Source organism: Lepidochelys olivacea, assembly GCF_965140295.1.
Source record: "Lepidochelys olivacea isolate rLepOli2 genome assembly, chromosome: 5".
NCBI classification, from domain to species: Eukaryota; Metazoa; Chordata; order Testudines; family Cheloniidae; genus Lepidochelys; species Lepidochelys olivacea.
This window is the reverse complement of record NC_140415.1, coordinates 76,295,469-76,319,610: the sequence shown is the minus strand read 5'-3', so window position 1 is coordinate 76,319,610 and position 24,142 is coordinate 76,295,469. Positions and strand designations below refer to the sequence as shown.

Below are 24,142 nucleotides of genomic sequence, written 5' to 3'. Positions count from 1 at the left end.
CTATTAGCCAAGAGTAGTTTGAGTTTCTAGTATTTACGGAACTTCACAAAGTAGATTCCACTAAAATCATGCATATAAACACATAACCAAGTTTTAAGGAAGAACCAGATTGGAAAGCATATTACAATTAAGCATATTGCACAATCAACTAGAAAGAATTACAATCAAGCTTGTTAGTATGCTGCCTCTTGACAGTTGCCTCAGATTGGAGCTCTTGAATAAAGAACTGCAGTGACATTTAGTTTTTTTGGACTGATCTTTGCTGCAGCCCTAAGCCACATACACACAGTTTATTATGGATTGCATTGAACAGGCTCATTGTTGTCCTAGCACACACACATTTTATATTCTGTCTCAAAGTAAATTAACGACGGGGGTAGGGGAAGAAAAAAAAAAGGGATTTCTTAATTTATTCTTTGATAAAAGCATCAGTTAATTAAGTTACACAAATACTATCCTTCATATAAACATCTTGTACATTATCCCATAGGATAATAATTTTAAGATATGAGGCTGGGATTTTCCAAAGGTGCCCAGAAGATTTACGTGCCTAGTTCCCATTGAAAGTAAATGGGAGTTGGTGCCTAACACTCGTAAGCTTCTTAGATAATCACTGCCCAGTACCCTGGAAAATATTAAATTTAATTTTTATTCAAAAGCAACTAAGGAGGGAATCTTGCAAAGAAAAAGAAAATGTTTTTTGGGAAATATTTTATCATTGCATAAAGATGCACTGCTTCATGTCATAGATGTTTTGTAATTTTTAAGCAGTAATTACAGGGCTTGTTATTTTTTATTTTTTATTAATTGTCAAGTTATCAGCTTTATTTAAATAGAAGCAGGGAAGAAAGTTAATACAAAATAAGATTTTATACTGAAGTATCAGGAACTCTTGATTCATTCAAAATAGTACAAAAACGAAAGAAAAAAGTTATCTTTTGTAACGGTTGTTCTTCGAGATGGGTTGCTCATCTCCAGTCCATTCTAGAGTCCACTGTGCGTACCCATGTGCACAGTTGTCGGAGATTTTTGCCTTAATGGTAACTGTAGGGTCAGCTGTGGTGCCCCCTTGAGTGCCGCACCCATGTGCTGGTATATAGGCCTACGCCCTCTCAGTTCCTTCTTGCCGGCAACTCTGACAGAGGGGTAGGAGGGAGGGTAATGAAATGGACATGAGCAACACATCTCTAAGAACAACAGTTACGAAGTATAGGTAACCGGTTTTTCTTCGAGTGCTTGCTCACGTCGATTCCATTCTAGGTGACTCACAAGCAGTATCAGTGGAGGTGAACTCGGAGTTCACAGTCTAGTGGCTTGCAGTACTGCTCTACTGAAGCCAGCATCGTCCCGGGCCTGCTGGATAAGTGCGTAATGGGACGTGAATGTGCGGCTGGATGATCAGTTGGCTACCCTACAAATGTCCTGGATAGGCACTTGAGCTAGGAAAGCTGCCAAAGAGGCTTGTGCCCTGGTTGAGTGGGTGGTGACAAATTGTCGAAGATAGCACCTGTGCCCGATTGTAGCAGCAGCGAATGCAGGCAGTGATCCAAGAAAAAATTATTTGAGCAGACATTGGATGACTTTTCATCCTGTAGGCCAACACGATGAACAATTGTGTCGACCTGTGGAATGGCTTGGTCCTTTCAATGTAGAAGGCTTGCACCCTCCTGATGTCTTGGGAATGCAACCTATTCTCCTCCTCCGACATATGCAGTTTTGAAAAAAAGACAGGTTAGTAAAGGTCCTGGCCCGTATGAAACTGTGAGACCACCTTTGGCAGGAAAGCCGGGTGAAGCCACAACTGGACCGTCTTTGTAAAAAACTGTATAGAGGTAAGCGTCCTAATCTCAGAGACCCAGCGGGCAAATGTTATTGCAACCAAGAACACAACCTTCCAGGAAAGGACAGGAGAGATCTGGAAGCCAGTGGCTCGAAGGGAGGCCCTAGGACTTGCGACAGAACAAGATTCAAGTCCCACAGAGGGACGGGTTCCCTGGTGTGCGGGTAGAGGTGCTTGAGGAACCTGGCAGTCACGTCCTGGGCGAAAACCGATCTACCCTGGAGCAGCGGATGGAAGGCAGAGATAGCAGCCAAGTGGACCTTGATAGATGAAATGGACAGGCCTTGGGAGCTTGAGTTGCAGAAGACAGTCCAGGATTAACTGCAGCGAGACCTCTAGGGCCGAATGCCTTTATCCGAGATCCAACAAGTGAACCACTTCCATTTGGACAGGTACGTCGCTCTAGTGGAGGACTTTCTGCTGCCCAACGGGACCTGCTGGACACCAGCCGAGCATTCCTGCTCCTCTGCATTTAACCATGCAGCAGCCAAGCCGCCAGGTGCAGCGCTGCTAGGTTCAGATGCAGAAGACTGCCGTGGTTTTGTGACAGCAGGTCCAGCCTGAGTGGTAGCTGTAACGGAGCAGCCACTGAGAGGCCCAGCAACATGCTGAACCAGTGCTGGCACAGCCCAGCTGGCACTATGAGGATCACCTTCGCCCTGTCCTGCTTGATCTTCATGAGGACCCTGTAAATTAACAGCAACGGGGGGGGAGGGGAGAGGTGTACAACTGAGCAGGGTGTAACTTGAGGGTATTACTTGGAGCACCCAACAGTCCGAGGTCAGCCCAGACCAGGCTGACCAGAAGGGGCAGAGGTGGCTGAGGAAAGAGTGGGAGGGTAGATCCTGTGAGGTGACTGGGATGTCATCCTCAAGTGCACCCTCAAAATGATGGCTTCTGGCCTCCTGGGTTTCTGGAAAGGCCAGGCTGAGCAGATGAATGGGAAGACGACACGTGTCACACTTAGACCCCTTGTCTCTATCCTTGTTCCAGTAGGTGCCCCGCCGGGGAGTCCCGCAGGACCTAGACTGCGGAGGAAGCAGAGGGCAGAATGGCTTCTTGGCCTGCTAAGGAGTATGGAGGCCCAAGGAGCGGAGGGTGGCATGGGAATCTTTAAGGCCATGGAGTGTCAAGTCCGTGAGCTCATAGAAGAGTCCCGTCCCCACAAACGGGAGGTCCTGTATAGTGGCCTGCATCTCCTGAGAAAACCCAGAGGACTACAACCAGGAGCTGTTCCTCATGGCCGCTGCAGAGGTGACCACCCTGGCTGCTGAGTCAGTTGCATCCCAGGCCATCTGAAGGGCTCCCCTTGCCACAGCTGTGCCTTCATCCACCAAAGCAGCAAACTCCTGGGCCCAGTCCTACGGGAGGGCCTCCTTGAATTTGCTAAGGAAGTCCCACAGGTTAAAATTGTACCTGCCTAACAGGGCCTGGTGGTTAGACACCCAAAATTTCAGGCTGTCAAATCTGTCTGCCAAATAAGTCCAGTCTCTTGGCATCTTTGTTTTTCAGCGTGCCACTGATTGGCCATGCTTCTCCCTTTCATTAACAGCGGACACGACCAGTGATGTTACTGGTGGGTGTGCGTACAAATATTTGAACCCTTTTGCAGGAACGTAGTACTTCTTTTATGCCTTCTTAGAAGTAGGCGGAATTAAAGAGGGGGTTTGCCACAGTGATTTGGCAATCTTCAGGACCCCTGGGTGGACAGGCAGGGTGACCCGGGCTGGTGTGGAAGAGGATATAATGTTAAAGAGGTCATCAAACTCCTCCACAACCTCCTCAACTTGTAAGTTCAAGTTGGTAGCCACCCTCTTAAGGAGGGCCTGGTTCTCCTGGAATTTGTTGGGGGGCTGCCCGTTTGGGAGGGACCTGCCACCACTTCGTCTGGAGACGACAACGACGAAGGAGGGGCGGGTTCTCCTTCTTTCTCCGGAGATGGCTTCTTAGGAGCTGGAGTCCAGTGCGCTGCCCCCTGTCAGATTTGGTACCATGTTCCAACCCCGGTGACATGGATGGTTTGTCCAAGGCTGCCAGGGAGGACTGGTGGGAATACGGGACCAGCATTACAGGAATGCCCCACAGGTTCCAGTATGGCCATTGAGCAGGCCATCGTCCCTGTTGCCATGCCATTGCTGCAGGCACCGTGCCAGCTTTGTGGGTCAGTGGCAAATCACCCCTCTTTGGCGAGGGGCTGATCTCCTGGTCTGAGTTTGACCATTGCCCTCCTGGTGACCAGGGCGGAGCCTTCGAGGTCTGAGTCTGCCAACTGACTCTGGTCAGCGACCAGCGAGATGAAGGTGAGGATCGGTGCCTGCCCAATGAGTGGTATGGGGGCGGGGGGAGGAGGCTTGGGGGGATGGAGACCAGTCCCATGACTGGGAGCAATCCCGCCTCAGTGGGGACCGACATCTGGGAGACCGTCTGGGTGAGGGTGACTTGTGCCATGGCTATCTTTGACGGGAAGCTCGCCGGTACCAGTAGTACGGGGACCAGGGCCTTGATTCCAGTGTCCCATGTGTCATAGGGGGAGAGCGTAGCATGGGGGACCTGGGTCTTCTAGCCAGAGATGGGAAGGCAGTGCCAGGAAGGTCCTAGGCCACGAAGACGGGGGTCTACGCCTGTGGTCCGGGGACCGAGGATGCTCCACTGCCCTACGGCACCGCTCCATGACCGACTTGCCCTTAGCTGTTAGGGACTTAGCTGAGTCCTGCACTTGGCCAGACTGTTCTTTAGCTGCCCGGGCCGCATCAGGCAATGAGGGCCCTAGGAGAAGCTGGGATCCCCTGCTGCTCCTGGGAGTCGGAGATGGATCGCTGGCCGGGCTGAGGGGTCAGAACTCAGTGGTAGCTCCGTGAAGCCCTGGGGCGGGCACATGGCCTGACATAGGTCCTTTGCCTGAGGCCCCTTTCTCTTCCAGTGCCGGGGGGCTTTTCTTCTTTTGCCATTTCTTCAGCACTGGTGAGGGGGATTGGTGCCAGGCGGAGCCTGGTGCTGGCAGTGCGCTCCGCATGGATGCCGAGGTGCTCAGTGTGGGATCCGAGCGGGAGGACTCTGAGGCAGGACGAAGAGCAGCCTCCATGAGGAGGGCCCTCAGGCAGATATCCCGCTCCTTTTGGGTTCAAGGGCGAAAGTTCTTACAGATTCTACACTTCTCCTTTCTATTGGACTCCCCCAAGCACTTCAGAGACGTGTCATGGGGGTCACTAATAGGCATCGGCCTGTTGCATGATGAGCATGGTTTGAAGCTGGGGGAACGGGGTACTACGCCCTCCTCCGCAGTGAAGTCCCAGCGGGGAGTCTAACTACCAAACTACCCAACACTTAACTTAAAGGCTAACTACGTACAAAGACAACAGACAGTGGGCTGTTGAAGAACTGCTAATGCTCTTGCAATTGCAAGACAAGGTCCTCTGACCACCTTTCACGGGTGTTAAGAAGGAACTGAGAGGGCGTAGGGTCGACGGGTGCCCATATACCAGTGCGTAGGTGCGGTACTCAAGGAGGCACCACAGCCGACCCTATGGATTCCGCTAAGGCAAAACCCTCCAAAGACTGTGCACGTGGGCTCGCACACACCTAGAATGGAATCTATATAAGCAAGTACTCGAAGAAGAACTGCATATTGTACTACTCTTTCAAAAATTCGTACTCCTCTGCAGACATCGCACGAGGGCCCAATCCTGAGAGGTGCTCATCTACCTCAACTCCCATTTAAGTACGTCACAGTAGCTGCCCACTATCAATAAAATGAAATATTTTATTTCCAGTAATCTAGTGATTTTTAATCAAAAAGGTACAAAGAATAGGGAACGTATCTATGCATTGCATTCATTTTAGTTATAGACATAAAATGTTTCCAAGCTGTCAAAGAATCTGTTAGCTTTAAGCAAACTGTACAAATACGCAAAACGTACAGGCTTACCTTATTATAATAAAATACTTACCTTATTATTCTGGATATCTGGGTGAGGTGGTGAATCAAGGTTTATTACTGCATGTAATATATCATGAGTCAGGTTGCTGAGATTCAGTAATGGACTGGCCACCACTGTTTTGGCACTGGCTGTGCAGGCAAATAGGAGAGGTATAGAGTTCTGTTCTGGCAGAGGACTCTGAAGTGTTTGTATTGACTGTTCCTTTAAAAAAAAAACAATTATAGTTGAGCAGCTGTAACTTCTTACAAGAACTAGGTTAACACTGTCTAGTTAAAAACTTTAAATCCAATTGATAGGATAAATTATTTAGAAAATATTTGCATTAATTCCTACATAATTACTGGGATATAACAACAGGTAAGAGCACAGTTATTCATTTTTAATTTTAAAACATGGAAGAGAAAAAAGTTTAACAATGCACATGTTTTTAAAAAATTAATATCTGACAATGGTATTTAACATGCCCTGTGAAACAGGATGAAAGCACATACCTGCTGAGATTCTTGTAAAAGCAAAATCAGTTCCATCCTCACGGATGCCAACCCCCCACCATGAGACCCATGAAGTATACAGTAACTAAGAAACATCCTCAGGAGTGACTGGTATTTTAGAAGCCATTGTCGCCTTTTCTGAAAGCTTTCTCTCTGCAGCATGGCTTTTGGTTGGTCAGATAATTCGTCAGTGTTTTCACGTAATGCAATTTCATCAACAGTCATGCTAATTCCAGGTTGTACCTCCTCTACTACAGCACTGTAGTCACAGGTTTTTTGAAGAGCTACAACTTCTCTTTCAAGCCAATGGTAAAGCTGGTACCTCAGCTTCCCACCATCTACCTCATAACCAGTGGATAGTGTACGAAGCTCTACTGTGAGAATCTTCAAGCATGCTCTAAACTTTAACTGTGCTGAGATCACATCTTCTGATGGATTTAAAAGATAATTTTCATCAACCGCACTGAAAGACTCTGAGTAGTTAGAACTAGTTTCATCTAGCTTTTCACTTATCTTCTGCAAAGGTTTCAGCTCTTTCATTACAAGAGAAGAATCTTCACTTTCTTCATCTTTGTCACTTTCCCACTTTAGTTCCAACGGTTCATCTTGGAATACTAGACTTGGTTGACTCCAATCAAAAGAAAGAGCAGAGCTTGATTGTTTGTCTGATGAACAATCTGAAGAGGATCCCAAACCATTTAGTACTGGTTGTGCCAAATCAACAATGGAACCTTTATCTTCCTTAGTCTCTAACCTTATTGGTGAAGAAGGTGAGAAGTCCTTACTAGTGTCCATTAAACTAGAATTTGTCCAAAAAGGCTTTGACTTCTTGACCACTTTTGGCATTTTTGATAACACTTCTAGAGCCAACATGGGACAGCCAACTTTTAAATGTGCATGTGCTGTAGTGAAAAACAATCTTCTCTCACTTAAATTTATTTGGTCTGCCAGTCCATTTTCTATAGTTAGGCAAATGCGTGTTGAGGTTTCAGAAGAGCCAAAATGACGTCTCAGCAGGAGAGGATGTGTCCTTAGGTAATTATAGAAGTTGAACACTGAAGGGTCACAACTTGGGGAGGCACCATTTTCATCTGTAAAGAAACGAGAAAAATCACAACACAGAAGAATAATTCATATTGAATGTTAATCTTTACCTTCTGCCAGCTCATAAACTAATTAGAAATCTATATGACCAATATAATTAATATAGGACAGGTATGTAATTTTAAGTTTGCTGTTTCTCCCTTTTCACCATCACTTCAATTTTCAGCAGTAAAGAGCAATAACTGGTTTTAGACAAAGTACAGCAACACATATTCATTGCCAGATCTGACTGCTGTCAAAGTGAATGGTAGAGCAGTTTGAATGAGAGCAGAATTGGGCCCACAGTTTGGAGGGAATATTACTCAATTTTTCATACACACTCTCATACAGTGAGATCAGTTCGGCTACAGTAATTTAGAACTCTGAATCCTAGACTTTTGTACCGTCTATAAAAGTATACAGAATCCTCCACTGCCCACTGTCAGATGGAGGTGTGTAATTTTTGTACTGTGAGAACAATTTAAACTCTAGTTTCCAGTATGTCTTACCAAAGATCATGTTAACATCGAAAATGAAAAAATAAAGTAGATGTGGTTTTTCATCCATCCTGTCCCTCACAAGACAGACAACTCCCAAAAGCACATCTTAAAACAAGTTGTTAAACAGTTTTATGACAACTATAGTACACAAAGAAGCAATTACATCGATAATATTCACATTATTTTTATATTTATATCTATATATAAATATATGCATAAAATATAAAAAAATACAAATATATAAAAATTATACAAAACTTAGTATGCAGTTTTATCAGCCATTACAACCTGAAATACTTTGTGAAATGAAATCATTAGAATAGTGTTTTTACAATTAGTTCAAAAGGTGCTTTCAACAGCATCATCAGGATCAAGACATTGACCAGTGACCATTAGGGTGTTGGTGCATTTGAAATTCCTTAGACTAAAGCCTTTGGACTTGGGCTGTAGTCTAACCTTGAGCTAGTTCACAGTGGACTTAAAAGACCACAAATTTAACAGGTATGAAGTTAGTTAGTTTCAACAGATTTAAAACCAATGAATGCTATCACACAGTGTACATGGGGCACTCAGAGGAGTCCATATGAATCCACCACACCAAACAATTTTCCAATTTGTGTCCTTGTGGTAGACACTTCCTGAGAAGACAAGACTATCCACACAACGTAAGAATCATCATCATGTCTCTGGAGCTCTACTCTACAGCAATCAGGAAAATCGTTCCTGGGTCACAAAGATGTGGCCAATTAAGTTAGATTATATTTTCATTTTACAATTGCTGTTACAAAAAACAGCTCAAGAACAAGACTTTAGTGCTTCTTTAAAATTTAAGAGTGATTTGTCATGGACTAATTCCAGTTACACTGATTCAAGCTGACATGTTCACAATGTTAAATGGTATTGTGAATAAATTCATTCTTTTCCCATTCATGCACATCGTTATGGTTACAGTATATAGTTGTCAACAATACAAACATATTTTTACAAACATATAAACTGCAAAGGTATTTTTTCTGCCCCACTTATTAAGGTAAGCAATAAAATAGGCATCAAGTGATCTTTCTGGCTTTACAGGAGTCGACTAAAGTCAAAACAGACTTTAAAGTGTGGACTAAATTTAAGTGCAGAAATACTAGCAACTAATTTCATAGCTAACATATTTAAACTCTTACCTTCTTCATTTCCAGCAGGTTGCTTAATTAGAGTATCAAGAGCCCTGCTATAATCTTCCAAAATCCAAAAAGCCATACTTCGGAGAAAAGGGTCACAATGCATGTTTGATGAGCTCTCCTTACCAGGAAAGGCACTTCCCAAAATTCTCTTCTGCAGTATGGATTTATACATGCTAGATACTTCAAACTCTGACTCATAAAGCCTTGATATTACAAGAGCCAGCTGAATGTCACCCAATTTTTCAAGGCAGACCTAATTAAAAAAACAAACATTTTTTAAGAGACTAAATGTTAATTTCTCCTAAGGTTAAAAGTCCACCACCAAGAATACATGATTTTATGACAGGACAAAAATGTAAAATGAGCCTGCTGAAATATGATTTCACTGAAAGTGTCCATTTTGCTCAATTCTGCAAACAATCTGACACCAATTGCAAATACATGATGACAGCAAAGTATGACCCAGCAATGTATGGAGGGTTTAGAGTTCCTGCATATAATTTACCCTCCTTACAATCTTCCAGCATGATGCATCTGGCTGGACAAACTGTGCTTGACACGATATTGTCATAACAGCATTTGCAGAATTTTGACATGACATTGTACCTTTGATTCACAGGAGAGTTCAGCTACCCAGTGAGATGTACACACAACACTTCATCAAGTTGTCCATGCTGTCCAATAAACTATACTAGACAAACCCCTATGCCCTCACTTTCCACCAACCTCCCTTCTAACTATTCAGCCAGGTGGCTTTTTTCCTTGTGAAGGGATCTCTATGCTCTGGAGCCAGACTACAGCAGCACCCAAGGACCCTCCCAGTTCCAGCAACCTCCTGGGTTTCCTTATGATAGATCACTGAAAGCCTAAAAGCAACAGTTATTGGACAGACTATCTACCATTACTATCACTGAGAAATCAATTGTAGTTTTAACTTAGTATTAGGTGAAAAATGATAAAAACAAAACACATTTTTAAATCCAAGTGCAAAGTTCAGGAATAGTTGTGCATCAAAGCCTTATTAATGATATGAAAAAGTAAAAATAAAAAAAAAACAATTTTACACTGTGTGAGAAGCTTTTCAATAATGATCCAAAGGTGCAGTAATCACAAGATACAGATATAGAGCATTTCCAACAGTTGTGTCACACTAGATGATAAAATTTCAGATGCACTGTAAACCTATTTAAGATGATATCTGTAAACGTAGGAGACAAAATTATTAGAAATGACTAAAATCATCATAAAATCAGGACTATTTAAACAAATAGAAGAATCTACTATTTTATTACCTCAACTGCATCCTTCAAGTGACCAGCCAACAAGAAAAATGCTGCAGAATGTTCAAAGCGCTGTTTGCCTAATAAAGAAAAAGCATTCTTTAATGCTGCTTTACGCCATCTATCTTCAGTAAAATTGTTTCCAAAGAACTGTGTCATCTTAGTTTCTTTTTGGGACCTGCAGATTTAACAAGATAGATGAGAAAAAACTTGTTTAGTATTGTTTAACATGGAAAAGTTCATTTGTCCCAAGACCGTTCTTAAAAATAAAGTATATTACATCAAAAACCTACATTAAAAGAACATCAAGGTTTCAAAGTTGAGCACTCAAAAGTTATGAAGTGACAGAATTAAGGATGCCATGTGACTTCATTTCAGCCCCCTTGTGCATAAGCATTATGGTACAGTCTTTATTTATATGATCACATACTATTTTTGCCTCGGGACCCGTGGCCTCATTCAGTACACTCACAGAATAGTGCTCTGGAATGACTCAGGGTTGTGTAGTAGTGGATGAGGCTGCTACAAATTTAAGAGACTAAACTTTAGCCATCCACTTTTGCAAATCTTGACTAATATGTAATCTAACAACATGTAAGTTAGTCACTGCACATGTACAGTACAGTTTTGGAATTTGTATCACACTTAAGGCCCTGAATGTACAATTTTTAAAATATATTCTGGATTAAAATGCATATACTGTACCTATTTTAAGATTAATCAAAATAATCTCAAACACATTTTCAAATACCACAATGTGTGAATTATGAATACATCCTGCTGAAATTGAAGATTTAAAAGGAAGACTGAATTCTGAATTATAGGACTGAAAGAACATGAACCAGGCAGTCTTTTTAAACATACAGAGATTTAAAGACTGAAGAGCATCTAAACATTTTTGGCTAAAATACTTGTGTGGCAAGATCCAGTAAAAAACAAAAATGAACAGACACTTCAGAAAACACATTATGATTACCGTAGTATATGTACATACCAGTAATAGGAATTTTTGGAACTTTTTTATTGCTTTTGAATAAAAGAGGAAACCAATTATTTTTTATCAAGTGGACGGGACAATATGGAATTGTACTTAAGAGCAAATATATACAAATCTTAGAATTTATAAAGAACGGTTTTCTTGCATGTTTCCTACCTGTATAATCCCCAAATCACAGCCTTCTTTTTCATTGCAAGGTAAAAAATAGCTGCATCAAGTGGATTGTTGTTTCGTTGAAAAGCTGCCTTAGCTACCTGTGAATATATGGTGTTTTTGTTAAATTTGTGACAAATTTAAAAGTCATCTGAAAGTACTCTCCCTAAATTGATTTAGTCGTTAAATAGTTTCATTTTAAGTAGTTCTGGTATACATGGCAAAGATCAATTTTGCCAAATTTTGCCATCAATTGATTTTAGGAATATTTTTTGCTTACGATTAACAAAAACCAATTCCTCATCAAATCAAAGTTACACTGACTTCAGGTTATGATAAAAGTCAGTTATGTAAATAAAAATATTTGTTTACTTAGTCTACATTAACTCTTTTGCACTGAACATTTGGGCAGAAACTCTGATAGCTATGAAAAATAGTTCTAAGTCATCAGGAAAGGAAAAGCAGAATGGACTCATTTAATCGACAAACCAGCAAGCAGGAAACCTTGATTTAAATCTATTTTAATTGTGTTTTGCATTTGCACTTTTGTCATTTTCCAATGAAAGGTGTTTCTTATTGGTTGGTAACATTTAAAACATGTTGATTTTGCAACTATATAGAGTCTTTACACTAAAGCTGGTGCTTCCTTTTGCTAATCAGAATACATCTCACTCACACACACACACACACACACACACACACACTTACTTTCTTAAGCAATTACATAATTTAACATACATTTATTCAAAGGCTTAATTTTTGGATTTTGCATTTCAGAAAAATGGTGAATGATCCATTACACTTCTTTATCAGACGGTGATTATTTTTTACCGAAACCTTATTTGCACGAAAATGCAAATTACATTAAAATGCACAAAACCAGGACTATAACCGTTTTTTATTAAATAAAAAGTGTGCTGGATATGTCAAAAAAAAAGTTTACCAAAACATGTTTTGCACGTTTCTCTAACTGATTTATTAAGCAAAGGAAATACTATCAGTAGTTAGCGAATTGAACAGATTTCTGATACTATATCCTTCAAGATTTTAAAACCAGGAGATCTTGTCCTCTCATACCTGGTTTTTATGTGCAGATTAGAAGAGGAAAACAAGCTTTAAGTGCTCAGCCAGTGACTTCCACCAGTTCAGTGATCTGACTTTCTTTAAAACTTGGCAGCAAATATGTACTAAATATTATTTCTTGTCTTTAATTTACATTTTTTTTTTATAAAAGGGAAGTTCAGGTCTTAACAGCTTGTCAATTTCTAATTTAAATGTAAATAGGTTTTTTTTTTTAAAGTAAACCTGCATTTAATTTAAATTTAAAAAAGCCAATTTAAATAAAACCCCCCTTTTTTAAAAATCACCAATTTTTGTCCACCCCGAGGACAAGTAAATCATAGTGGGCCAAATTTCCAATACACCTGTCAAAGAAGTCCCACAAAATATGCTTGTACAAATGCAGATTTGTGAAGGTCCATTTTAAAAGCTCTCAAAGTTTGGCTCATGTTGTATAGTAGAGGTTTGCATCTCCTAAACTTCCCTTGTTACTATAATGTTTGGTCTTCATAGATTTTAATGGAATCTCCTCAATATTGGTTGTTACCAGATCCTCCTATATCAAGCAGGCTAAACTGAGTCAGTAGATAGCGTCATTCAAAAGATGGGAGAGGACATGCATGCAAAGTTGTAATTACCAGTTTTTCTATTAAATGAAAATAATTTCAGTTGGCTTCTGAGGGAAATGGTTTAACTTACTAAAATTTGAGGGCAATAGAAAGGGTTTAAGAGTGTGCTGAAGCAAATCAGTCAGGTCAAGGTGAGCTGGATTATAGTGCAACAAAAGCCAGTCATTCTCCTAGATGACTACAACTTGTGACACATAATTTAAGCTTTCACTAAAGCAATAATCAAGGACCAGACCCTCATTTGGTGCGAATCTCCATAGCTTCACTGGCTTCAACGAAGCTATGCCCTTCTATACAAACTGAGGATCTGGCCTCATATCTGTCCATATGGTGAACCAAATATAAACTGATGCACTGCTGCCTGCCTCAATCTGCAGACAGCCTGAAACCAGTGTGAAACACTACTATTCATGTAAACAGAATGTTAAATAAGCACAGTAGTCTTAGACCTAAGTGTCAATATTTACCATTCACTGACACAAAGCTTGTAAGGTATGGGAGCCATTATGAAAATTATGGGCACAGAATGTTAGGAAATGTGATACTAGGGTCTAAACCAATTTTCCTCTTAGACAGTTCCATCAAATCTGTGCTGCCCCTAGCTTCAAGTGTCCTGCAGAGCTTCCCACTGATAGCAGACTTACTTTCTCATCTCATTAGTATTTTTCACCTGCAGTCCTGAGGAAGCAGAGACTGTAGAAAAGTATCTGCACCACTTTGGTGCCCTGAACATACTATCTATCAATGTTAAACTCACAAAAAAACCAAGAATATAATTATACACAGGCATGCAAGTGAAAGAAAAAACATGTTTCCTAAATAACTGAACATAAAAGTAGATTTATTTACACTCCATTTATTAAAATAATAAATAATGTGTAAGTTGAGCATTCATAACTCATTAATACTTTCTATCTGCCATGAGAACATGTAACTTAACAGTGCCTTTTTTTTGTGTGCTGGATTTGCCACAATGAGAAATCACTTCCATACTGTCCTCCATCTCCTAACAGTTACTGTGTGTGCCAAAGTCAAGCAAGGCTCTTGTGCTAAAAATTACTTGACTGGTTAACTCCAAATACTGAATGTTCAATAATAAGACTTTGCACAGTTTAACAGGACATTTATACTCCCTCACAGTGCAGAATTAATTAAAACAAAATATTTCTACAAGATGAAGATGAGCCTAAAAGTCACAGAATCATAGAAATGTAGTGCTGGAAGAGACCTTGAGAAGTCATCAAGTCCAACCCTCAGCACGAAGACAGGATCAAGTAAACCGAGACATCTTTAACAAGTGTTTGCCCCAACCTGTTCTTAAAAACCTCCAAAGACAGGGATTCCACTCCCTCCCTTGAAAGCCTATTGGAGAGTTTAACTGCTCTTAGAGCGAGAAAGTTTTTCTAATATCTAACCTAAATCTCCCTTGCTGCAGATTAAGCCCATTACTTCTTGTCCTCGTTTATAACTTCTTGTCAAGTTTAGAACTTGAACTACCTCCTTCACAAAATGCAGTGAAAGTCAACACTTAAAATCAGTCAAGTGACAAGAAACGAAGGCAATTCCCGCATGCTCTCTCTATGGTAAAAAAATTCACGTCCTTCAGGAAGCACTGAAAATTCTTCTCCATTCCACCGCTGTTAAATTCTTGACCCTTCGGTCCTCTAATCATAGCATCCCTGTAACTGAACAAGAGTTAACAGGACACTAGTGTACTCCAACCATTTTCATATAAGGAAACTGCGTAGCATAATTATTCTAGGATATATGAATAACTGGTAACATGCTGTAAGCTAATTTGTTTTCAGCCAACTATATTTACCTTTTCTATGCATCTGCGCAAACTATGGATATTCCGAACCCACCAGCCTACACCCATAGCTCTGAGTTCTGACCAGGTAAGATCCCCTTTCTGCACAGCAGGGAGCATGTTCAGTAGTTCTTCTTCTGCTACCGAATGAAATGCCCAGGCAAAGTGACGAGTAGACAAGCCTATACAATAATCCACAAAGGAAAAAAGTGCTCATTCAGTTACAACAAAACCTGAAAAACAAACTGCAAGTTCAGAAGGTTTTGTCTTTGATTTTTAACTGTGAAAGTACAAGACCATTGGTAGGCATTAAAACAACTGCAGGCCTTGCATTCCTAGGTTATGCATATGTGAAAGTTCATTACTGTCTTACAAATGGACAACCTGTTTATTATTCACTTATAAACTGGCCATTTCTAGTTCACGGACAATAGATGCAATGACCAAAATATAAATAACTACTAAACAAATATCTGCAGAGAAATGCCCTTAAAGATAGGTATGACATTGCCACAAGCTATGTGAAATTTTGCATATTTAATTAAGTGAAATTTACCAAAAATTTCAGAAAGTTTAGCTTAATTTTGATTAAATGCTAAATTCCAAGGAAAATTAACAATATTGACATGTTCAGTGAAAAGTTCCCCCCCTTTACTCTTTTTTTTTTTAAATCATGCCAAGTTTTAATGTCTAAATTGTAAACATTTATGCTTTTATTTCTCCTGAAAAAGTCAGCTTCTCAGCACTTCATCAACTTCAAATATAAGCCAAACTTGGAAACGGCTTTCAGGAAACAAGCTTCTGAAATCTTTTGGCACCAAGTATTTACCCAAAGCAAAAAGGAAACATGGAAAATTCTTTCCTAACGGAGCATTTTTATAGATAAAAAGGGCTGTAGCTACAATATGTTCATAGCTGGTTTTTTAAGAAGTTTTATGCAGTATCAAGCAAATACTTCCATCATTAAAGCATTTCACTTGAGGAAATGTCTAAATACCCTTTCACTTTCATGAAATACACTCGTCCTTTTTATTTTAAGACAGAACTACACCAAACAGACCCATCAGTGAAATTTAGTATGACAGAGTACAGAGGCTCTTAACCTTTTTCTTTCTGAGGCCCCCCAAACATGCTATAAAAACTCCATGGCCCACCTGTGCCACAATAACTGGTTTTCTGCATATAAAAGTCAAGGCCGGTGTTAAGGGGCAGCAAACAGGGCAATTGCCCAGGACCCCATGCCAGAGGGCTTACAGTGAAGTTAAGTTACTCAGGGCTCCAGACTTCAGCCCCATGCAGTGGGACTTCAGTTTCTGCCGTAGGCCCCAGCAAGTCTAACACTGGTCCTGCTTGGCAAATGCCCTGAAACCTGCTTGCAGCCCCCCAGGGGGCCCCAGACCCCTGGTTGAGAACCACGGACATAGTACTCCTTTAAGTCTTATGTTTTGGTATGGTTTGAACAAAGTGAGTTTGAATTCAGAGTTATGATCATATTCTGTGTCTGTACAGTCAGTTTAGCATGCACTTTCTAAAACTACCTTGCTGCATTTCAACATTCAGAATAATCTACTGTGTAAGTTTACTTCTGATTTTCCTTATTTTCTTTCAGTATCATCAGGCCCTACAAACATTTAGAAAAAATCAGTATTGTTATTTTTAAGTTACAGGTAACCTTCAGCAGGTTAAACTACTGGATCAGCCATATCTGTATTCAGCTTTGAGCTGTGCTCAACTAGCAAGTTTACACATGAATAACTCACTAACCCAAACATTACTGAAACTGAAAAACAGAAATTACGGTCAATCTTGGTTTTACAGAGCTCATCAAGAGGTAGAACCTAAACCAAGGCTGTTGAAGACATTTAAAAAAAAGAAAAATAGAGTATTTGCATTTGGCAAGTCCTTAGCAAATATGTCTTGCCTCTAACGCTGATAGGAATATTTTACTTTAAGTACAAAGCCAAACATTGGTTTTTGTTTTAAAGAAGTTCAGCACCCAATGGCCTTGCAAAGTGGCAATTTTCAAGTAGGTGGCACCAATGACAATCCTGAGTTAGATAAATACTATAAATATCTGATTAAGTCAATTCTGTAAAAATAGCTATTTGATTTTTTGAAGTGCATTTTATACTGTACGTTACTGTTCAGACCGTAATAGTGTTAGATGCTACAATGTATATGAAAGTACTACTACAGTTTGTCCTTTTTTATCTTGATGTAACAAATTAAACACCATAGAAATACTGAAAATGTGAAAGCTATATATTAATTTTATCCAAGAGAAATTGCAATTAAACATATGTAAAGAATATCATAGAACTGAAAGTAGTTGCTGAAAACGATTGCTATAATCACCAATTTAAAAAGTTCAAGTTTGGTGATTTATTCTAGCAGCACTGCTCCTCAGCAGAAGATTGCTGGAAGCATGGAAATAATCTAACTTGATAATTGGTAAAAATTTCCAGAAGCAGCAAAAGTGACTTAAAAAGCCTAAATCCCATTTTCAAAAGTGACTTAGGCACTTCAGCTCCTAAGTCACTAAAATGTTTTCAGAAAACTGTTACCCTATGTTGTGAGTCTCTCATGCTAAAATAAAATAAGCACTAAAATGAACTGTTCTATACGATGTTCAAATAATGTCTTGTCATATTGCTCATTTCTAAACAAAGCTCTTTCCAGTATTTTATAATAACAGAAATTAATAAAAGGATATCTTTAACCCAAAGAGATTAACCAAGAAGCATGCACACAACATGTTAACAAATACCTATGTTACTCTTCAGCAAGAGCATGCACAGGGCTTGCAAGGCAAATGAGCTGTTAGGACTTACTGCAATTCTCTCATACTACAGTTCTGAATGTATTTCAAGTCTGCATGAATATATCTAATAGATAGCAATCATTTAAATCGTTCTATCACGTGAACACTATCCTAAAAAAACCCCAAAAACAATCTGTAGAGTTACCTTGGTGAAGTAGCTGGGCTCGATGGACAGGAGGAAGTGAGGTTGTCAGAAATGTGTGCAGCTGAACAGCCAGAAGGAATTTTAAGCCACATTCATCGAGAGTTTCTCCACCTATAAATAAAAACCAGTCATATTTTCACTGAAAGAAAATACATAGGAAAGAAACTGAAAAAATGGAAAATGACTATAAATAGCTTTGATTTCCCTTTACTAGACCATTATCTATGACATCACATTAAAAAAAAAAAGAGCTCATGAATTCAGTGATTTATTCAACTCTTAACCCCCAAACTAAGATTCTAGTGACAAAGAAAAAAAGGCAAACTCAGGGTGGACTAGTGGCAAAAAAGGAAGCATACCCTGAGCAAGTTATGCTTTGCAGAGTAATCTAGAACTCTAAGAAAAAAAATCATACTTTCCCTATTTTTTCCAATCAGTAACTAAAAACAATATGCTGCTTATTGTATCAAAGTATTATACAACTATTATGTTGGATAGAGGGAAAAAGCTTGGTTGATAAAGGAAAGTGCATTCGTATGACGGTGAGAGTTAATTTCTCAGGAAGAAACACTTCTGATTGGTTTCTATTCTTTAAATCTAAAGAAACACACAAAAATCTCTTTGGATCCTAATAACTGGATTTATAATCTAACTATAGCCACTCAACAGTGAACCAACCCCCAAATCACCCCCACCTAACCCACAAAAAACACCAATACAAATAATGAATTAATTCAGCTAGTCATTACATCAAAGCTGCAAAAGAACCTTAATGCCCCAGGAACATACCCTCAAACCTTCCCAAAAAGCCTATTAATTGTTCCCCCTTCTCCCAGCATGCCTGGAAGGTCATGTTTGGACTATTTCTGACCAAGGGCAAAGCAAGTCTGAGCCTTGGGCCCCTCACAGTGAGCACACATGATTCATGATAATATCAGTCAACAATGACAAATAAATGAAAATACTTCCAAACTTCATAACACTTTTTATTACAGAAATTAAGTTAAGAACTTTGCAATGTTTTTTTTAAAAAAGGACTGTTTACCTAAACAGCAGATGGTAAAATCTTGTTCGATAGTACATCATACTAGTACAACTGAATATTTAATACACTTATCTGGAAAGAAATATGAAAGACAATAAAAATCCTTACAAAAAGGCTTGTGAATTACAAGGGTATTGCCTATTACTTAAAATATATAGCTTACCCTGGTTTCTGTCCCTGCTTTCTCCAATATCAGTACTGGTAGTGGCAATTGTATCTGCCAAAGCCATCAGTGACATTTGCTCCATCCTGGTGAGACCTGGTAAGCTAGAATGCAGCAAGTGACGAGAAAGAACTTGGGCATGCTCTGGTCCAAAGTAAGTTGGGCTGTACTGAGAAAGGTCAATAACCTTCGGCTTTGTATTATCTTCATCTGCTTCAAACACAGTAAGATCATCTGTATTTAGGCTGGAGCTTTGAAAAAGATCTTCATAATTTTCATCTGGTAAACCATTTTGTTTATTTAAGTTATTTTGATTGTTGGATTTCTCTAAACAAAAATGTGAGCAGTCATCGTCTGCAGCAAGCAACGCATACAAAGGAAGTGGTGGAACAGAGTCTATTTCTGTATAGTCTGTATTCTCAGTTTTGTTGAATGTCTTGGGGTCTCTTGCAGTGCTTCCACTAGCACTAATTGTAAGAGATCTAAGTCGCCGATCATGATTAGGTTCAGATTCATTTATAGTAACAACTTCCCCAGCAATACATTTAACCAAATGAGACAGGATGGCTTTTGCTCTACGTACTTTACCAAGGTCCATAAGCTCTAGAAGCTGGAAAGGGTGGTACTGAGGTAAAGTTGGACATAATGCATGAGCTGCTTCAAAAAGACCAGAATCTTCCATTTCCACAGACAGATCAAACGCAGTTCTTTTTCCACTAAGTTTCTGTGCAAGACTTGTCATGGATCTGGTTAAGGTTCGCTTTGGTGGATGCAAGCCAGAACCAGCCGACTGGCTTTGTTTCATCAAGCTAGTGATAGATGGCGTGCTTCCACTGTAAGAATCGGTCGTAACGGACTCTTGTTTTGAAGGGGGCTGCCACTGAGAATAAACATGCATTTCACAATCCATCCCAACTACAAGGATGCCATCACGTACCCAAGATAAGGAAACTGGCAAAGGAAGTGATCCTTCTACTGAAGAAACTAAGTCCACGCAGCGTAGCAGTACAAACCTACAAAGGGATGTAACTTTTGCATTTTCCCACAGTGGTAATGCAGACATCTCCTTACTGCTTTGGTCATGCATTTTCCCAGCCAGTTGGCCAAACATATAAAGCTTTGATCCAATTCCTACTGTTAGGATATGTGATCCATCTTCCCTAGACATCCAGTCTAAGTGAACCAAATGCTTTGTGCTGGGCAAAATACTCTCATTGTTAGATAAATAAACTTCTTGTTTATTGTATGCCATTAAATTACTGTCAATACTAATGGCAGAGTCCAACATTGTGCTTATTTCATCTAAATGAAGAGTCTGTTCCAGAATCCAACATGATCCTCCTGTAGATTCACATTCAAAAATACTAACATGCATCATGAAATCTTGAGAACAGCGACTATTTTTAGATGTCATCTGCTTGTATGCTACAGCTAATCTATTTGTATGTGCACAACTAACTTCTATTGGCCTGCCTGGAACATTCACAGCACTACTGCTAAGAAGTCCATCCTCAACAAGTAATGGCCATTCTTCCCATATATATGTAACATTACTATTTACAGTATATTCTGGCGTAGAAGAAACCACTGACTCAGGAGTCACTCTGCATCTCCAGAACCTAACTTTTCCATCTGAGCAAGAAGTTGCCAGTAGATACGGGGCATGACAAACTGGATATATGGAAGAGGAACTCAGGTGTCCTAAAATTGAAACAGGACAAAAAAAAAAAAAGTTTCACATCAGGGTCAAACAACAAGTAATCATACATAAGTTTTTTTTTTTTTTTTTTAATACAAGTGTCAAACTAAATTCACTCAATTTTGTTAAAGCTAATACAATTTGGTTTTGGTTCATCTTACCAAGTATCTAGTACCTATTATTTTACTGACACAGAATAATGATTACTAGGATTCAGAGAGAAGAGGTAAAAGGAACAAGTTGAACACAGTTCTACAGCGACACTTTGGGGCGGGTGGGGGGAAGAATCTATGGAAACAAGCCCAGTTAAATGTTTAAAATTATTTCACATCTCTGAAATTTTAAAAACTCAATCCCCAATATGAACAGAAGCATTATATAAACAGTAACTTGTGACTTCAGATATTTTAAGCAATAAAAGCGAATTTTAGTATCGACAACACGGATAATCAGTGTTGGAACCTGATGACACCAAAAATATAGATCATTTGAATTATAGGGTCCAAAATAAATTGTGTACTAGTGACAAGCCATGACATGGATTTATAGCCCTTTAAACAAACATGGATTTCTCTGTCCATGTATATACATGGATCCATACCCCTCTTCCCCAGTGGCCACCAGAGAAGCTCAGACATGCTGCGGCTGCTGGATCTCTGAACATAGCTGGAGCTTTCATGCTGATGTATTTTTATAATCCATGTATGTGAAGTCACACAATTATGAAGTGTGCGCACTTCACACTGCAATCCAAGTACTATATGCTAGCTAGCTCAAAACACATACTCCCAATAAAGGGTCCAAATATCTTAAGTAGTCTTCATAGGAGAAGTTTATCAACATACATTATATTAAAAAATAAAGTCAATTTTCTAGACAAAACACATTTCACTACTCAGGACTGCATATAGCCTTTTACTTACAGAAATCCTTGGTCTAGAACAACATTTTTCACTGACTAGCTTCGGCAGGAGCTCTGTTGCAGCATTTGGGCCCCAGGAGTAAAAACCAAAACTTTATAGAACGATGTATTTTAGTTCCTTTCAAATCTGAGTTCCACGTTCTGAGTTCACAAGGTATTTGTTAATTTGTTGTTGTTTTAAAGTCTAATAACCCTGGAAACTCATGGAATACAGTATAACAAGATTTGTACTAGTTCTTTCCTACTTTTAAAATTACAGACCTGCTGATGGTTTAACACTTATTATTTCCACTCCTTCCGGTAAATTCAACTCTTGACTATAAACCATTTCCGAAGAGAGAGTCAGACGACTAGTACTTTGAAGGTTTGCTCTACAGGCCCGATATTTCTGCGTGAAGGGAGACTGGATCTTCTCTGGATCCGGAGAGGAAGAATATAGCTCTTCATGATGTGACACTCCTTCAGCTACATTTGAGTCTATTTTTTCATCTAAAAAAAAGTTTGTATTGTTAAGTGAAAGTTACCATAACATATGGCAATCGTTTTATGAAACACACAGCTGTCACTGAAAGAAGAGGGGATACAATTTTAAACTTGGTTTTGGTAAGAAGTGAGGACATCATAAAAGAGCTGGTTGTAGAACATAACCTTCAATGGAGTGATCGTGATTCAGTTTAAATGTAATGGCAGGTAACCAAAAAACAGGTCACCAACTCTTGTTTTTTATTTCAAAAGGAAATTGGTTGAAGAAGTCAACTGGACTGAACAGCTCAAGGACTTAAATGTGGAGCAGGCTTGGAATTTCTTCAAATCAACCATACAAAAACTGTCTGCAATTTGCATCTCAAGTAAGGGGGGGGGATTGTAGGAAGACGTGGCTGGATGAATAACCACTTCAGAGAGATTATTAGGGGTAAGCAGAGAACATATATGGAAAGGAAAAAGGAACTGATTTGCAAAGAAAGCTACATCTTGGAGGATAAAAAAATACAGGAATAAAGAGAGACTTGCTAAAAGTCAATCTGAACAAACTCTTGCCAAGAAAATTTAAAAAATAAGAGGAAAAGGTTTTGGTAGTTATATAAATAAAAAGAATAAGCAAGGATGAGATTAGGCTGCTATGCAGTGTGAACAGAACGGATATTTAACATAATCTAGGTATGGACCCAAAACCGAATGAATACTTTGCCTCATCTTTCAAAAATGATAATATTGAACATGCGCATAAAGGCAGAATGACTGATGGAAATGAGAGTGTACAGAAATGGAAATTGCCACATCAGAGGTGCAAGAAAAACCATAAGTTTAATACACTCAAACTGTGAGGACTAGATAATTTCCACCCGAGAATATTGAAAGAACTGGCACATGAGATTGCTAGTCCAACAGACAGATTTATAAAAAATCCTTGCATTCAGAAACAGTAACATGACTGGACAATAGCTAACGTCTTACCTATATTTAAGAAAGAGAAAAAAGTGATACTGAGATCAGGCTCACAGATCTGTATTATGCAGGGCTTTAGAACAAATTGTGAAGGAAAGAATAATTAAATTCATGGAGGTACAGGGGATGTAATGCAATATGGGTTTACCAAAAGTAGATCATGCCAGACTAACCTGATTTCCTTCTTTGAGAAAATAACTGACTTTAAATTTTAGATGAGGGAAATTATTAGTTAAATTAGAAAAAATGGAGATTAGTATAAGATTTGTAAGGTGGACAAGGAACTAGAGAAAGGGGAAAAGGCCATGGATTGTTCTGAAAGTGAACTATCAGGCTGGAGGGAGGTTACTAGTGCAGTTCCTCAAAGATCAGTCTTGGGACCAATCTTATTCAATACTTTTATTAATGACCTTACCACAAAAAAGCAGGAGTGCTAATTAAATATGCTCATGATACAAAGTTGGGAGGCATCATCAATACAGAGGAAGATGAGAATATTGTACAGGGAGATTTGGATGACCCTGAAGACTGGAGTGATGGAAATGGGTCAAAATTCAACAGTACAAAGCCCCTGCAAGCCCCTGCACTTAGGGTCTAAGAGTAAGAATTTCTGCTGCAATCTGGGGGCTTATCAGTTGGAAGCAACTGAGGAGAGAGATCTGGGTGCACTGGTAGATCACAGGATGATTATGAGTCACCAACATAATGCAGACATGAAAAGGAGTATTTGGGGCACCTTAGAGACTAACCAATTTATTTGAGCATGAGCTTTCGTGAGCTACAGCTCACTTCATCGGATGCATACTGTGAGCTGTAGCTCACAAAAGCTTATGCTCAAATAAATTGGTTAGTCTCTAAGGTGCCACAAGTACTCCTTTTCTTTTTGCGAATACAGACTAACACGGCTGTTACTCTGAAACCTGTTAAATTCTGGTCACCCATGTTCAAG

General features: G+C 39.5%; 1 protein-coding gene and 1 long non-coding RNA gene across 2 annotated transcripts in view; one reads left to right on the top strand and one right to left on the bottom strand.

The window, feature by feature from the left end:
* DMXL1 (Dmx like 1) overlaps positions 1–24,142 on the bottom strand; it is a 145,815-nt gene that overhangs the window by 56,290 nt on the left and 65,383 nt on the right. Inside the window, exons 17-25 of the mRNA XM_084629263.1 lie at positions 22,009–22,236; positions 19,127–20,827; positions 17,919–18,029; positions 14,965–15,134; positions 11,458–11,555; positions 10,317–10,482; positions 9,025–9,277; positions 6,270–7,360; positions 5,788–5,979 (exon numbers count right to left, since the gene is read on the bottom strand). Coding sequence (XP_084485389.1) covers positions 5,788–5,979; positions 6,270–7,360; positions 9,025–9,277; positions 10,317–10,482; positions 11,458–11,555; positions 14,965–15,134; positions 17,919–18,029; positions 19,127–20,827; positions 22,009–22,236 — 4,010 coding nt within the window. The remainder of the gene's footprint in view (positions 1–5,787; positions 5,980–6,269; positions 7,361–9,024; positions 9,278–10,316; positions 10,483–11,457; positions 11,556–14,964; positions 15,135–17,918; positions 18,030–19,126; positions 20,828–22,008; positions 22,237–24,142) is intronic.
* LOC311521130 overlaps positions 1–24,142 on the top strand; it is a 127,026-nt gene that overhangs the window by 72,000 nt on the left and 30,884 nt on the right. The gene's annotated exons all lie outside the window — the stretch shown is intronic.